Here is an 18,369-nt window from a genome sequence, read left to right on the forward strand (position 1 = left end):
GCTGGTCTAGCTGGTCAGGTCTATGCTGTTTTGTTTTCAGCAGGGTTACCATGAAAGATACACTATATGTAACTTAACACTATAAATTGAAATCATGAGAGAATGTTATAAAAACTCTCTCAGACTGTGTTTTGGACTAATCATGAAGTCACTTGAAGCAACAACTTGACCTCAAACCTAATAAGACTTGTGGGCAAAAACGGGGTAAGCGTCGCACCTGAAATAAATCACTCAGTTTGCGTACATCACAATTTTATTGTACTGGTTAACGTTATGCTAGATTCATAAAACGATTTTTTTACAGCAGCCAAACTATCCCATGCAGTATCCTAAATCGCCTCCAGCACTCATTCCCTAGTCTCAGTCATTACATTATGCCTGTTAATAAAACGTGTTCACTTAAAAGTGTGGGTGAAAACGTGAAGGGATGGTTGTTTGCTGGTTGATAAATCTCTCAGATTACAATTTCAACTTCTCATTCAGACTCTGAGACGGTTAACAGCGAGTACTTAAACAAATATTCTGATGTATGTCATGTATTTAAACGTTAATTTAACAAACATATTTTCAAAAACTTGCGATAAAATTCCGTTGCGGATGCCATCGTGTTATTTTTTACAGTCATTGGTTCAGACGCGGAAAACCGGAAATTAATTCGACGCCTGAACTCAAACCATTATAAGGAAACCCGTTCCCGCCACTGAATAAAATAATATCTCAGAATTCTGACTTTATAATTTTGTCTTCATTTGTTTAAGTCGCAATTCTGAGTTATTTAGTCAAAATTTAGTTATAAAGTCAGAAGTGCGAGTTGTCAGGATTGCGACTTTTTAACACGCAATTCTGACTTTATAACTCAGAATTCTTAATTAACTGGCCATTCTGATGTTTTTTAATCGGAATTCTGACTTTATTATTTTATTTTAATTCAGTGGCGGAAACGGGCTTCCATATCGTTGAGTGTATCAGCGTGTTTCAAACGGGAAATATTGCCCTCAGAAGGGCACTTAAGTGTGAAAAAACAATCATGGCCGCCATTTTAAAGTGTCGTTCTGGTCGTTCTAAAGTTAAATAAATAAAAACATTTAAAGTGCATGCACAATCATTCAGTGTATTTGTGAGAGTCAACCAGCAGATAAAAAGTGAGACAAGGCACACCTTGATGATCTTCTCGTTATGCAGAAGTGTGTTCCAAAAAATAACCCTTTTTGACCCCTGCACCCTTCATCCCTTCAAAGCTGTCACTCCAGAAGGTAGGCTATAGGGCAGTGAATTAAGCACAGTGTATATTGATTGTACATTTATTCTGTGCATTGTGGAATTGATTGAGGGCACTTCAGAACGTCCGCTATTGTTTTAGACAAATAAATGGCAGCTCCCTTAATTAGTGCATTACCTAAGGTATAGGGGTGATTTTGGATACAGCCCCAGTCTCAGCTACTTCGCTTTAGTTGCCCACAAACAGTATTGCAAAGTTTTAGTTTCACCATTTTACTTTAACAGATATAAATAGCAACCATTTTGTATGTTATGTATAAACTTTGTGTCATTTTAACATTAGCTAATATTGATTTGAAGCGAGTTTTGTATCATTAATCCCATTTATGATGATTAGATGATCATAAACAAACTATTCATAAAGTAACCAACCAACGGTTACATAGTGTCGCTTTAAAACACAATTGTGTACAAATTAAGTACTTGGAATCTATTATAGCCCATTTAATACATTAAACATACTACATCAATAATACTGTGGTAAATTGACATCCTTAATTTTCATAGAAATCCTGATCACCATGAAACCATTAGTTTATGTTGTCTGGCAGTGTTTTGTAAGGGTTGAGGATGCCTTTAGGATCCAGCATGGCTTTAATGCTGCCCATGAGAGCGACTGCCTCTGAGGGTTTACTGTAGTAGATGTAGTTTCTCTTCTTCAGACCGAGCCCATGCTCTGCACTGATGCTGCCTTTCCACTGAGACGTCCACTCATACACATATGGCTCAATGGCAGCCAGCAGAGCAAAGTCTTTAGAGGGGGAAGTGATGTTTAAATGAAGATTTCCATCCCCTGAAACAAAATAAGAAAGCCACATTTGATAACTGGATGGACTGAAACACAATATTCAACATCAATTTCAGCTCCCTACAATTTGACTTTGGATGACTAGTGTCAACTACTGTAGAAAACACACACTCTTACCTGACGTAGAAGAGAAGACTTTAGCAAAACAGAGTTACTTTTACTGTACACAAATTGTCCTTGGAGCTTTGATTACAGTTGGTTCTCATTTCAATTTCTTTTTGGCTTAGTCTCTTTATTAATCAGGGGTCGGCACAGCAGAATTAACTTATCCAGTCATATTATCCAGCTTATCCAGCATATGTTTTACGCAGGCGATGCCACTCCAGCCACAACCCAACAATGGGAAACATCCCTTGCATTCACACACATACACTACGGACAGTTTAGCTTACTCAATTCACCTATAGTGCATGTCTTTGAACTGTGGGGAAAACTGGAGCACTCAGAGGAAACCCACACGAACACCGGGAAAACATGCAAACTCCATACAGAAATGCAAACTGACCGAGCTGGGGCTCGAATCAGCAACCTGCTTACTGTGAGGCGATCGTGCTACCCACTGCTCCACCATGAGTCCAGCAGTTGGTTCTGATTCATGTTTTTGGTTCCTTTTCTGAACGTCTCATGACCGTTGCCATATATGGAGGGTCAGAGAGCTCTTGAATTTCATCTAAATTATCTTAATTTGTGTTCTTATGATGAACAAAGGTCTCAGGGTACTGGAATGAGTAAAAAAAAACTTAATTTAAATTTTTGATTGACTTTCTAACAACAGGTTGGCATAGAGAAGCTGGTTATTGTATATATATGAGCAATTCCATGCAAATGTCAACCTTGCCCTGAAAAAATTTAAGTTTTCACCAAAATACACAAAAGTTTTTGTGTAGGCTTGTATTTTTACTTTAGAAGTTTACTTACTTTTATTTACTTTATAAATACTTTAAAATGTCGCTGTCAATGTTTTTAATCAATAATATTTGATTTACCAAAGTCACACAAATGACAATTTCACATCCGTCACATCTATAACAGAAAGGATGTCACATCCATAACAAAGCATTTACCTCATAAATGCAGAAATATAAAAGAAAAGAAAATCAATCATGTTTGTTCTATAGCGAGTTAACTCTTATCTTTTTGATTAGCATTATTTTCTTTGGATTGTATAAGTTAATTCACAGAATTTTTACAAAGCATGTTGTATACTGCAAACTCACATATAGTCACATTCATAACGCATGCTTATTTTCCTCATTTAAAGTACAAAATATGTTTACATATTGATATTTTTCTGATCCCTTAACTCTGTGGTCATTTGTTTGGACAATATAAACAGATGTTTCATTATAATGTTAACATACTTTCTATGTGAATTTATGTTTTGAGTTTTTACTGCAAATGCATCGCCATCAAATAGTTAGAGCAACTGACTGTAGTATTGGTAACCTAGTAACGCCATAACGTGGTCTTAAAACCTTCAATGGGTTATTTTCACAATTTATGATGGCACAGCAGTCAAAATAGCATAAATGAGAAAATAGCGGCAAAAATTCTGAACCAATGGCAAATTCTGGACCTTTATCAATGGGGGATAGGTCTTTCGAACCACTCAAACCCCCTGGCTACAGGCCTGTTTATAAGTCTGCCATGAAGTCAAGTTAAAACCTAATCGATTCTAAATGAAGACTATCAATGATTTTATTGTTCGACATTTTAAAAACGAATCAGTGCAGACTTTATTATAATCTTAATAGAATAAGAATGCTCATGAAAACATAATAGCTATCATTACAGTTTTCATACCTAGTGTGAATTGCCCTTACAGAGCAGGTGTCAAACTGAGTTCCTGGAAGCCGAAGCTCTGCACAGTTTAGTTCCAACCCTAATTAACCTAATTAGGTGTTAACCTCTTTAAACACACCTGATCAAACTAATTGAGTCCTTCAGGCTTGTTTGAAACCTACAGGTAAGTGTGTTGGGGCAGGGTTGGAAGCGCTTCTGGTAAACTGTATGCTGTTACAAACGGTCTTGTTGCCTTGTTTAAGATCTGTTTTCTTTTTTTATTATTATTATTATCTTCACTACCTGATTGAGATACAATATAAAATAGGTCTCAGATTGTACAAGACGCACTGCATTAAATTTAAATTTTCTGTGTCATGTCTTTAAAATATGAACAATTATTTTACTCCAGTATTTTCATTGGAGTTTCTGCGCAAGCCTGTTGATCCTAATTGCGCATGTATGTAAACGACTTTTCATCTCGTTTCGCACTTGAACAACTAGATAAATGCTTGAGTTTATTCAACTGATTACATTACAAGATTGTTGCTGTAAAAGGAACAGTATAAAATTGAAAAAAAGTCACATTCAGTGTTCACTGAAAGTTTATTGGTGTGGGAAAAAAACACTTGCTGCATCTACTCTATCAAAATAAAATGAAATGAAATAAATAAATAAATAAATAATGCTGACAGCTGATTGGTCACGCGAGTGTAATGTTCCCTACGCCACTTTTTTTAAAAACTTTTGTCACTGTTTTTTTTTCTGAATGAAGGGACTTTTATTCAAAATTTGTCTATCTCTCTTTTTTAAGCAATACTTCAAAATCTGCATTAATCCTGGATGATATAAACCCTGCTACTGTAATGAAATATCTCTGAATACACTGACTAAATGTTTTAGAAAATTGGGAATGAAAGCCCTGCAGTGGCCAAACCTCTCATTAAAAGACTAGACTAACTTTTGCATGTTGCGTGAACAAGGATCTGCTCCAAAGTTCACTTCAGTGATGAAAGAAAGTCTCATTTATTTGGGTCCGATGGCAAACACATTCATCATCAACTCAAAATAGCCCAGCAATTATTAGATGAGAAAAAGCCAAGCATACCAACGTGTCCATAGCCGACGACATTCTTGGCCATGCCTCCAAGGTGCCTCCTCATATCTTGGACTAAATCATAGATCTTCTCCACAGGAAGGGAGATGTCATATTTGTAGGTGTATCCTTCATGCGTCAGAGCTTCTGTGACTCTCTCCCTCAAAGACCACAATGCCTGTGTGTGAGATGAGAACTTCAGTACCACACAGGAAAAATGGCTTGAATTTAGATCATCAACAAAAGGGAGCAGAGTGCCTTGATTTTTGTTGCCTCTGTCGCAACTGTCCCGTCAGTGACCAGAGATGATGTCATGACTTCTTCAAGGAATTGATGTAGCTTTTCTTCATCATGGGTGGCGTTGGATCCAGCAGTCTCAATGACAATGTAAAAGGGACATTCTGCAACACAAATAATTGTGCTTTGAACACAAATAAGAAATATTTATACATTTGGCAAATGCTTTTGTTCAAGTCAAAGTACACACTTGATAGTCTCCCTGTTTTAAACCTAAGGACCACACTTTAACTGTCTGCACTAAAATATATATATATTTTTAGCATTTTTCTTTATTGGGATAGCTCAATATTAAGGCAAGAAGTGAAGCTTGAGAGACACTGCAGGATTGAGGAAGGACTGTAAGCTGAAGCTTGAACACGGGACAAAGCGCAATGGAGCTACAATATTTAGTTATGTGTGTACTAAACGAGTTGTGTAATAACAATAAAATGACACAAGGAGAAAGTACTGAACTACTGAAGCGTTTTTAACACTTTATGTAAAAAGGCTTTTTTGGTGATGGCAGCTTAAAGATGCTTCTCATATGAAGAATAAAGTCACATGGATTGCTCAGGTGTGAGTTTTTCACAGACTTCAACAGTGTCGAAATCTTGATTGTTTAGTGGGTCTCTTCTATCAAATCTGATCTTTAATTTGTATTCTCTATTGGATTTAAATCAGGTGATTGGCTGGGCCATTCCACAACTTGATTTTCTTTCTCTGAAAGCACTTGAGAGTTTCCTCGGCTGTGTTTTGGATCATTGTCTTGCTGAAATGTCCACTCTGGTTTCATCATTCTGCTAATGTAGATGTTGGACTGAAGCAGCTAATATTAATTTACAATGACGAAGGGCAGAACTACTGAATAACTACTGAGAGATTTCAGCTGCTGTCTGGGCATTCACTGCCTTTCTACACCTCCCTTTTTTCATGTGATCAATGCTTTTTCCCTGTGTCATTTCATTTTATTACACATAACTTAATTTGTAAACTAATTAGATTTGCTGTCTTTGCTTATATAGATTTTTTTGGTTGTTACCAACATCAGAGGAAAATTTCAAGTCAATGGCACCTTTAGAAATATGTTAAAAAGAAAAAATGGTGATGTGTTCAATACTTATTTTCCCCACAATATATGTAAGCTACATGGAGATATACCGTAAATTTGTGCACAGCCCATGAGACAACTGGTACTAACCTCTTTTTTACGTAGTTTTTATTGATTTTTTTTATTCTGCCCTTTTTTGCCTTTATTAGATAGGACAGTATTTAGACAGGAAGTGAAGTTGGAGAAAGAGAGGGGTGTAGGGAATTGTCCCCGAGCCGGGATTCGAACACAGAAAACCCTGACATGCTACTGCACCATATATCGATGAGCTAACCACTAGGCTATTCCGCCAACGTTTTTACTGATTTTTTATGAACATAAAACCAGTGGGAACAAACAAACAAACAAACAAACAAAAAAAATACATATACACATAAATATACATATGTATACATACATATTTAGGCAAATACATCCATTCCACACATGTATATCTCTATAATAAACATGTATAAAAATATTAAAGTAACCTCATCTAAATAAATTAATAAATAAATAAGTATAAAATAAAATATAATAAAAGACTGACAAACATATTTTCACAATGATGCAAAACCTCTAGAATTATGTAAATGTCCAATTATAAATAATTATGTTGTCGTTGACGAGAAAGCCAGCCATTACTCCAATTCTTTTCAAAGGCATCTAATTGTAATTGAAGTACATGTGTCATTTTTTTCATTTCCTCAACTTCTGCTATAATTTTAAACCATTCATCTTTAGTTGGTGGTTCTTTTTTATACCATTTCTGGCTTATAGCTTTTTTTTCTTGTCGCCAAAAATATCTTAAATAGATATCTATCTTCCTATTTAAGATTAATAGGATTATCTCCTAGATAAAGTACTTTAGATGATCTAGGAATAAGGAGATCAAAAATATCATTGATGACGTAGTGCACAATCTCCTTAATATTATTCATTCTTGCCAAAATATATGTGCATGATGTGCCTTTTTTTTACCCACAACAAGGATGTGTAGTCCCTCTTTTTTTCCTCCAACAAGGATGAGTATTCCCCGATTGAAATGATTAGATTTTTTATCTCACCAAAAATCTAATTAAGTTTTTCCAGCAAAACTCATGCCACATTCTTGAGCTTGTGGAGGTGTGTGGGACAGCACATATTTTAACCCATTGGTCTTGATTCAAAATAATGCCTACTTAATTTTCCCATTTAAATCTTATATAGTCTGTTGAGAGTCCTCTAGAATTACTTACTGCTCTATATAATTTAGAAATAGTTTTAGTAATACTTTTCTTGTAGGTCTGTATGAAAATTTGAACAAGCTGATTGTTTCAATCCTCATCCTGTATTTCTTTTATATAATAGTGGTACTAACCTCTCTTATTTAAAAGAAATAATAAAAATAAACAACTAAAATGATCATAACTTGACCATTGGGCTGTTTTGATAATTTATCACTGTCAAATGCAAATTTAGTTTAATTAGATAAGAAAAAGAAACACTGTAAAATAGTACCAAAATATATCGTTAAACACATTTAAATCATTTTTTTTCTTTTTTCTTTATTCTCTAAAGCACTCGTTTACCAGTCATTCGTCAGCAAAATTATTTATAAAGGACTAAAAATCAATTATGTCAAATTTTTCCCACATTGTGATATTTTATTTTTTAACAATAAAGTTGACAGTTTACTTGCTTTGTTTTCATTTTGTCTATAAAACCCACCTTTGCTAATTTAACTTGATGTGGACACCAGAATGGGACGTCTTGGCTTAACAACATCACAAAAAAGTAAAAAAATAAAAAGATATGCTATTTCCATAATTCACAACTTTATCCCAAAAATCTACATATCAGTAGTAGTATTATGTTTACCTGTGATGGGGTTGGTGAGTTTCAGATGCTTCTCCAGAAGGTTCATACAGGAGGCATCTAAAAACTCAAAAGCAGACAGGATCTCTCCCAGCATCCCTCTACAACACTGAAATGTTTCCAGTAGTTGCTGGAAACTGGAGCACCCTGCAGGACACACGAGGAACTGCGGTGAGCTGATGTAGCCACACATTAAAGACAATTACAACAACATAACAACTTTGTTTATCAGCCTGGTGGGTGAAAAGGGCAGCCAAATGGGTGTGTTTTTTTTTTCTCAAAAATTAGACTGTTTTGCAGTTATTCGCTTCGTTTTCTATTTAATCATGAGCTTTAAATACTCCATTTAGTGACATTTTAAGCACTATTTTTAGCTGGATACGCTTATCGGAAAGTTATCAAAACCACAGTTTTTGATGTACCAAATATATTTCCTAAAGATTTATAATAAACAGATATGAAAACTTATTTTTTAAAACTTATTTTTAAAATGCAAATTTATAACATCATATACAGTTGAAATCAGAATTATTAGCCTCCCTTTAAATTTTTGTTTTTTAATATTTCCCAAACTATTTTTAACAGAGCAAGGAAATTTTCACAGTATGTCTGATAATGTTTTTCTTCTGAAGAAAGTCTCATTTGTTTTTAATTTTTTAAAAACTTTTTTAAGGCTAAAACTATTAGCCCCTTTATTTTTGATAATCTACAGAACAAACCATCATTTTACATTAACATGGTCTTTCGAACCACCCGAACCCCCCTGGCTACGGGCCTGTTTATAAGTCTTTAAACCTAAACGATTCTGAATGAAGACTATCGATGATTTTATTGTTTGACATTTTAAAAAACGAATCAGTGCAGACTTTATAATAATCATCACAGAATACGAATGCTTATGAAAGCTTAATAGCTATCATTACAGTTATCATACCTGATGTGAATTTTCCTTACAGCACAGGTGTCAAACTGAGTTCCTGGAGGGCCGCAGCTCTGAACAGTTTTATTCCAACCCTAATTAAACACACCTGATGAAACTAATTGAGTCCTTCAGGCTTGTTTGAAACCTACAGGTAAATGTATCGGGGCAGGGTTGGAACTAAACCTGCGGCACCCCAAGAACTGAGTTTGACAACCCTGCCTTACTATGAATATGCTGGTTTTTAAGAGCTATATTTAAGACTTTTTAAGACCATTTTAATACCACACAGAAAGAAATTCATGACCAAATGTAGAGTATAATTTTATAGTAGCGAATTTGCAAAAAAAAAGGACAACTAATGAATTACCATCCAAGCATTTCTTTTATTGGGTTTGGCCTATTTCGTTTTGGGTGACGAATAGCGATAGATTTCAAATCAGACAAAATCTTCTTTATGGGGTCGGTTAGATTGCAATTTTATCATCATTGGTATGCAGACTTCATAATTTGAAGACTAATTAATGCTAATTATCTTTATACTATGGCATTTAAGAAATTTTAAGGATCCACGGATACACTGTCTTAACATCTTAGCAAGTTTGAATTGTGCTTTATTTCTGATGTGTGTTTTACCTAAAAAGGCTACATTGACAGCTTTAGGCTTGCGGGGGCACAGGATGGAAACAGCAGTAATGACTCCTAATGTCCCTTCTGAGCCAATGAAAAGCTGCTTGAGGTCATAACCCGTGTTGTCCTTGCGAAGTGTGGCCAGACAGTTCAAAACACGTCCATCTGCCAAAACCTACACAAACAAGAAAGATAAGAAATATAACTCAGAGCCATTTAGGGACACTTGGATCCCTTTCATCAGACATGCTTTATTATCATTTCAGCTCAGTTCTGCCTGTACCCAGAGAAAAATATGTATAATTATAACAAGAAGGTGATTTCTGATGCTTAAAGATTACAGCCTACAAATGAAGCATGAATGTAGATGCAGCATCTAGACGAATCATGTATTTTTTTAGCATTATCATAATAATAGTGGCCAGTGCCAACTTTTAAAGATGACTTTAAATTATTTGAAATAAGACAAAATAAGATCCCAACCCAGAATATACAGCATGAGTTAGCTTTTCGTATACTTATAAAAATCGCTTTTTGGTAGTCCTAGTGAAGTGAAATGGCATACGAATTATGGAAGAACACCAAGGTTAATAAATTAAAAATGAATACATTTTTTGTGTAAACTATCCTTTTGAAGATTTGCTTAAATAACAGCAAACATAATTTTTGTATTGTCTTCTTTTTCAACAAACTAGACTTTTTCACATTCTATTTCTTTTTAAGTATTCCTTTAAAGATTTGCTAACATAACTAACAAGATTTTGTGTTGTCTTTTATTTATTTTTTTCATTTTCAAGTGAAAATCCCTTTAAAGATTTGCTAAAAAAAAAGCAAACAAGATTTTTCTATAGATTTTATTTATTTTTTTAAAGTAACTATTCATTTAAAGATTGCCTAAAAAGCAAACAATGTTTTTGTATTGTCTTTTTCTTTTTTTAAGTAATTATCCCTTTAAATATTAGCTAAAAAAATAGCAAACAAGATTTTTGTATTGTCTTTTATTTATTTATTTATTTAGTTTTTAAGTAACTATTCTTTTAAATATTTGCTAACATAACAACAAACAAGATTTTTGTATAGTCGTTTATTTATTTATTTTTCATTTTGAAATGTAACTATCCCATTAAAGGTTTGCAACATAATAACAAACAATGTATTTGTATTGTCTTTTTTAAGTAACTATCCCTTTAAATGTTTGCTACATAATAACAAACAATATATTTGTATTGCCTTTTTTTCAAGTAACTACACCTTTAAAGATTTGCTAAAATAATAACAAACAAGATTTTTGTATTGTCTTCTTTATTTCTATTCTTTTTTACATAACTATCCATTTAAAGATGAGCTAAAATAAGACAATTTATGTATTGTATTTTATTTATTTTTTCCTTTTTCAAGTAATTATGCCTTTAAAAATTGCTCAAATCATAACAAACAAGATTTTTGTATTTTATTTTTTATTTTTTCAAGTAATTATCCTTTTAAAAATTAGCTAAAATAATACCAAAATGTTTGTATTGTCTTTTTTTAAGCAACAATCCCTTTAAAGATTACCTAAATAACAACAAACAAGACTGTATTTTCTTAAATTTTTTTAATTTTCATGTAACTATACCTTTAAAGCAATGGTCTCAAACTCAATTCCTGGAGGGCGAAAGCTCTGCATAGTTTAGCTCCAACTCACACCAGTCTCTAGTAGTCTTGAACGCCTTGATTAGTTGCACCAGCTTTGTTTGATTAGGGTTGGACCAAAACTGTGCAAAGCTGTGGCCCTCCAGGTCTTGAGCTTGAGACCTGTGCTTTAAAGTTTTCCAACATAACAACAAACAAGACTTATTATTGTCCCTAAATTGTTTTCAATTAAAAGACAACAAAAGAAGAAAAAAAAACAAGATTAAGCAATGTAAATCCTAGCTGCATAAGTGAAAATGTCATGAAAATTATTAAAATCTCTAAATTCCATATACTTCAAGCTACATAGATTTTATAATCTAGACATTTTCAGTAAAAGCTATTTTTTTACAATCTTTCTCATGTAAAAAAATGGAGTATCCAAATATTGTTGCGGGTAATGGAATATGACAAGAAAACTGCTCATAAATAACATAGATAAATGTGTGTTCATTTACTCGCCATTTACTCAAGTTGGTCCAAGTCTGTATACATTTTTTTTCGGTTCAAGATATTTTAAAGAATGTTGCTAACTAAACAGTTGATGTTACCACTGACTTCTATAGTCGAAAAAAGCAATGACAGTCAATGCTTAACATCACTTTTCTGGCTATCAGCACTCTTCCAAATATCTTCTGTGTTTAACTGAAGAAAAAACTGAAGTAAATTTTTGTGTGAATCTCGTAGATGTAAATGTGCTCACCACTTCCAGGCCCAGAACCGTCCCTCTAAGTGAGCCATAGCGCAGAAGTCTGAGACCACCTGCATTAGTAGACACATTCCCTCCAATATGACAGCTTCCCTTTGCTCCGAGATCCAGCGGCATGATGAAGTCTCTCTCCTCTAGATAGTGAGACAGGTTTTCCAACACACAGCCTGCCTGACAAGTGAGGATACCTGAAAGTCAAAGCAACCTTAATAAGAAATGTATTAAGGTGACACATTACAGACAATAACACTTTCCTGATAGATTTTGGAGCTTTTCGTAAAGTCTTTTTTAGTAAAATGTACAGAAATCACTCAGTACACACTTTTAAGTATTTATTTACATGCACTTTTTTAAATATGTGTCAGTGCTTTTGCAGTCAACTTTAAAGTTTTCTTCATACCTGTATTCTGGAAAAAAAAAATCTTGCTTTCATTATTTTCTAAATTACAGACCGATAAAAATTCCCAAAATCCCCTTGGTAAAATTTTCATCCCCTCTAACAAGTCAAAAATTATTATTATCATTATTATTATTATTTGCTTTTTCTAATGTTAAGATAGGGCTGCACAGTAGCTCAGTGGTTAGCACTGATGCCTAACAGCAAGACGGTCACTGGTTCGAGTTCTGGCTGAGCCAGTTGGCATTTCTGTGTGGAGTTTGCATGTTCTCCCTATGTTCACATGGGTTTCCTCTGGGTGCTCCGGTCTCCCCCAACGTCCAAAGACATGTGCTATAAGTGAATTGGATTAACTAAATTGGCCGTAGTGTGTGTGAAATGAATGTGTGATTTTTTGGGTGTTTCCCAGTACTGGGTTGTGGCTGGAAGGGCATCCGCTACATAAAACATATGACGGAATAGTTGGCGGTTCATTCCTTTGTGGTGACTCCTGAAATAGAAACTAAGCAGAAGGAAAATTAATGAATAAATAAATGAATGGTGTTAAGATTTTTGTGCTTTAAATGTATGCAAATTATCCCAAATTTATGGTATTATAATACCTCCTTCGAATATTTGAGTATAACATTTTTAAAAACTTAGAAAATATAAACACAGAAAATAAAATCAGCTAATGAATTGAAGTATGGTGAAAACTATTCATTTTTTTACCTTAAAAATGTGCTTATTTTTATTTAAAGTGGCCATAAAATCAAAACTGACTACTTATTTTTATAGGCACACAGTAGTGCTTGTTATAAATAAAGTATGTGTACACGTCACTATTTCCTAAAAATTAATTTGCCATCACAATTTTTAAATATCATCAAATATCCTAACCTTCCCTCCCCCTCAAAACAACTTTTCTTCACTTCTGGTCACATGATATGCCTTTAGGTTGGGGCAATGAGGGTATGTCTTGTGTCCATTCATCAATCTTCCTTTGTTTTGTTAGCAGCGCCCATCTTTCAACAATCCAATCGGTTCTCAAAGAACAAAATCAAGCACCGCCCTACATTTTTTGTCATTTCTTTTCATGATATTTCTAGTGGATTTACATCCCAGCAGTGGATAAATGAACATCTTAACTTCCATGTCAAGGCAACTTAAATTTATTTCACAATGACTAATCTCACCTGCTTTACGCAAAGTCATGACAGATAATGAGGTGATCTAGCAAAACTAGGCTCTAGGTGTATATGCACACCTGAGATATTGTCGAAGGCGAAGACTTGGTTCATTAGAGAAGTGGAAAGGATGATTTCATCAAACACAGGCACACTTCCTCCCACCAGACCTGTGTTTCCTCCCTGCGGACACACTGCCAGATTTCGCTCATTACAGTACCTGAGGAGACACAACAGAAGAGCTGACAAAACAACCCAAATACAGCTGTAATGCAGCATCATCCTGGAAAACTGACCTGAGAATCTGAGAGACCTCTTCTGTTGTTTTGGGTCTCAGGAGAACATCACTACTACCTGACAGAAAAAAACATCACCATTCATAAAAATGTCACGACTTTTTAATCATTAATGTTTAATATAACACTCAAACATTATGCTTTTTTTCCTAAATAGAATTAAATAGCTTAAACTATTTACTTTATCTTATATATACAGTAGAGAGAGGTATATTTTTATATACATTTTTGTATTTCATTTTATTTGCTTTAGAAACTTTTTATTTAAGATTTTTTAATGTTTTGCGGAATAACCCCTTCCCCAACAATTTAACCCCTTACAAATGAGGGAATACATAAAAAGTTATAATGAAATTATTTAAAAAATCAATTAAAAGAAAATAATAAAAAATACCTAAATAAATAAAAGGTACAGCCATAATAATTACTTTTCAGGGGATACATTTGTACATCAAGTTACATTGTGTTACATTGTGGTTACCTCACATGACAGTGGTGATAGGTAAAGTAACCTCTAAATATACATATCTAAATATGTCGAAATACTTTTCACCTCTTCAGAAAAATATCAGTCTTCATTTTTAGACATGCAGTCATTTTTTCCATTATATAGACCTGTTTAAGTCTCTGAATCCACTGAGCCACCTTTGGAAAACCTTCTTCCATGCAATGTACTGTTATTATTTTTTTGCAACCAATAATAATATTCTTAGGACAAATCCTTTTTCTTCATTAAACATTTCTATGGACAGTTCTCCCAGTAAGCACATAACTGGATCAAGGGGTATTTCTATACCTAGTATCTTATCTATTACTTTTTTACCATTTTTCCAAAATTCTTGAATCTTAGGACAGTCCCATAAAATGTAAGTATGATCTTTAATTTTACCACATTTTCTCCAACACAAAGGAACAGATGGTCCCTTTACATATGTAGAAATCACAAAAGGAGTATAAAAGTAACTCATTTTACTTCCGAATCAAATTCTTTCCATAATTGACTGTTATTTTCAACTCAATCAAGACCTCATCCTCAATTAGGGTATTTAGTTCTAGTTCCTGTTTTCCTTTAACATGATCTGTATTTTCTATAGTTACCAATCTTTTGTATAAATGACAGGTGTTTTAGTTGGAATAATTTTTTCTGCAATATTCTTCTGAAGTATTCTTCTTTTTTATTTGGTTCTTGCATGACTAGAGCTTTTTCTTTATGGGTTGTAATGAAGAACCTGTTTATCTATAGATGAAAAAAATAATTGTTCTTGGATTTGTGAGGATGATTTAATTCCTTTTCCGATAAATAACTGATTTATTGTTATAAGACCTTTATCTGACCATATTTGAAATCCACCATCCCATACAGATGGGAGAAACTCAATGTTTCCTACTGTAAGCATAGCCCTGGATAAAGATTCTGGACCTCCGAACATTTCTTTAATTTTATTCCAAATTTTTTAAATATGTTTTATCCACTGGTTATCAATTTTATTTTTGGGGCCTGTTTTACAGTTATAAAAGGTAGAACAGACAATGATTTCTCTTTTATTGTGCTTTTTTCTATTTCAACCCATCCTGATTCTTTATTATTTCTAATCAAAGCTACTATAGGGTATATGCCGAGCTAGTGCTGCTCCCAACTTCCCATGCTGATACACTTCCGGTGACCTGTTATTGTGAACTTTTTTCCATTTTATACGGTTCCTTATACAGCATCGATGTTGTAATGTCATTAAAATACATTCAGTTAAATAAACTTTAGCATTTATTTAGTTGCTCAAGCGTAAAACGAGACAAAAAGCTGTTTACTTGCACGCGCCCGTCAGAATCGGCAGGCTAATGCAGAAGCTACATTGAATATACTGGGGTAAAAATAAATGCTCAAATAATAAAGATATGGCGGGGGAAATGTAATTTACTGCAGTGCTTCTTGTACAATCCGAGACCCACTTTAAATCGGATATTACTCAGCTAGTGGAGATCGCTGATTTTTAAAGAAAACAGACCTTAAACGCACTGTATTTTGCATTGGCATTCAATTCGCCGGAAACGCTTAACCCAGGTTACTGGCAAATTAAAAGTCCTAATAGCATGCTTCGGCATATACCCCATTGCAGTTAATTAAGCTGCCCAGTAGTAATATTTTAGATTTGGTAAGCCTAAACCTTCTTTATCCTTTGATAAAAATCAATGACTTATAATTTATCCTAGCTTACTTTTTCTGCCTTACGAATTTTCCAAATATTTTATCTAACAAATTAAATTGTGAGACAGGCACATTTACTGGGAGAGACAAGTCTGGATATGTTCATTCTTATTACCTCAATTCTAGCCAGTAATGAGAAAGGAAGAAGCTTCCATCTTTTAAATCATTTTTATTTGTTTTATTAGATTTGAATAATTTGCCCCAAAAAGCTGGTTTGGTTTGGGAGTAAGAATAATACCCAGGTATCTAAATCCTTTTTTTGATCAATAAACAAAACCTGTTCATTCAGCTAAGGAGGCCAAACCCCAGAAACCAGCATTGTTTCAGATTTATTATCATTTTAGTATTTCAAATAAAATTATATATGTAGAAAGCACATTAAACGCAAATAATTTTAACTTTGCCAACTATAATGTTTCAAATCACTTGTGAAAATGTGGATAAATCAATATTACATTTTTTTTTCAGCAAAAAGCATATACATATTTACAAAAAAAAAAATAAACAATGTAATTGTAATCTGACCTCTTGTCCACTTCTACTTGAAGTGAAAATATATAAAGACACTTTTTTGTAATACTTATTGGTGGCAAATAAGTAGTATTAAAAAAAATAAATAAACAAACAGTATAAAGTTTTAAAATAAAAAAATAGCATTTTGGGGCTTTATTGTGATCCTTAAAGTTTTTTTTATTTATTATGGTTTCAATCTATTATTGCTCTTATAATAGTATATAAATAATTTATATAAATATATAAATTACTGTTACACTGAATGTTTAGTGTCTTCTATTAACTATGTTACTGTAGTCATTACTGTAGTCATTAATTTTTGCTCAGAAAAAAATATATATAAATATAATAATTTTATATATAACACTTATTTAGACTGGTAAAACATATAAATCTTTAATATTCCTCTTTAGCGAATGGAAATCTAGTTTACCTTGTACAGTCTTAAGCCAGTCTACATTACTGGACTTCAGCAGGTCTGGATCAGTGATGGTTCTTCCAGGCAGTAGCGCTCTGAAGAAGGACAGATCCTCCTGTGTGACCCTGGAGAAGGGTAAGCGTGGAGGAGCAGCACTGGGGTTGGCTGGATTGGCTCCCAGCCGTCTGCTGTTGTGCACATCACGATGCTGAGTCCAGTGCACTATCAGAGCCCTGTCTGGGGTCTCTCGGGCAGTGACTGCAATGCTGTACTGAGGACAGACTGACCACATATAGCTGGACCTCAGAGAGAGTCGTGAGCACTTCTGAAACAGCCCCATATCTGTGCTGGAGAGAGTAAAGTACTTACTTTCCTAATGGACAATACTGTGCTTACTTGTACTGTAGTCATTAATTTTTGCTCAGAAAAAAAATATATATAAATATAATAATTTTATATATAACACTTATTTAGACTGGTAAAACATATAAATCTTTAATATTCCTCTGTTATATTACTGTGCATAATATAACAGAAATAGACAGATAATATTATGATTTACATTAACTTGAGTATTATTTAGTCAGGGATGGTAAGAAATGACAGACCTTTAAATATATCACAACGATAGACAGACAGATATTAACTTTAATTTTCAGTCAGGGTGCTAATGAATCTTTTTACAGCATTTAGTGATGTAGGTTAATGTCAACAAAACATTAGACAGACATACAGGCAGATAGATAGATAGATAGATAGATAGATAGATAGATAGATAGATAGATAGATAGATAGATAGATAGATAGATAGATAGATAGATAGATAGATAGATAGATAGATAGATAGATAGATAGAGACAGACAAGTTATACTGCTGAAGTGATTTGACTTACTAACAACAAATGTTTGTAACATTTGTCGACAATTTACTGCCGACATTATATGATTTTATATCGACATTTTGCATCATATGATTAACGTGAACAGTTTAGAAACATCCAGCTTTAGTCATTCGCATTTGACATTCGCTACAATTCAAAATGTTAACGTGCATATCAGGTAGGAGACCTACTGTGTCCGATGTGAAGAGAGCTTCAGCTGATATCACATTATATTATAAAAGTACTGGTTCTTCTTACTGTCCACCCTCCACATTAGATATTTCAAATGTTATGATTAACTTCCTCGTGACCTTTTGAGTTTTTTTCATTAGGCTTGCGGAATGAAACAGCGCTCCCTACCTGCCAGGAGCTCTTTTTA

At 33.7% G+C, this 18,369-nt stretch overlaps 1 protein-coding gene across 8 annotated transcripts; it reads right to left on the reverse strand.

Moving 5' to 3' along the window:
• Window positions 1-235: 235 nt before the first annotated feature.
• On the reverse strand, window positions 236-18,283 carry d2hgdh (D-2-hydroxyglutarate dehydrogenase). 8 transcript variants are annotated; one of them, XM_087239814.1, is made up of 10 exons: window positions 18,182-18,283; window positions 17,125-17,391; window positions 13,976-14,033; window positions 13,760-13,899; window positions 12,111-12,304; window positions 9,743-9,911; window positions 8,191-8,334; window positions 5,223-5,365; window positions 4,977-5,142; window positions 236-2,071 (listed from the first exon to the last, which is right to left on the reverse strand). In XM_087239814.1, exons 4-10 carry the CDS (start codon window positions 13,791-13,793, stop codon window positions 1,809-1,811), a joined length of 1,113 nt encoding a protein of 370 aa, XP_087095940.1. In that variant the 5' UTR covers window positions 13,794-13,899; window positions 13,976-14,033; window positions 17,125-17,391; window positions 18,182-18,283; the 3' UTR covers window positions 236-1,808.
• Between the last annotated feature and the right edge of the window lie 86 nt (window positions 18,284-18,369).

This window comes from Danio rerio, chromosome 2, assembly GCF_052040795.2.
Source record: "Danio rerio strain M-AB ecotype USA chromosome 2, GRCz13ab, whole genome shotgun sequence".
NCBI lineage: Eukaryota > Metazoa > Chordata > Actinopteri > Cypriniformes > Danionidae > Danio > Danio rerio.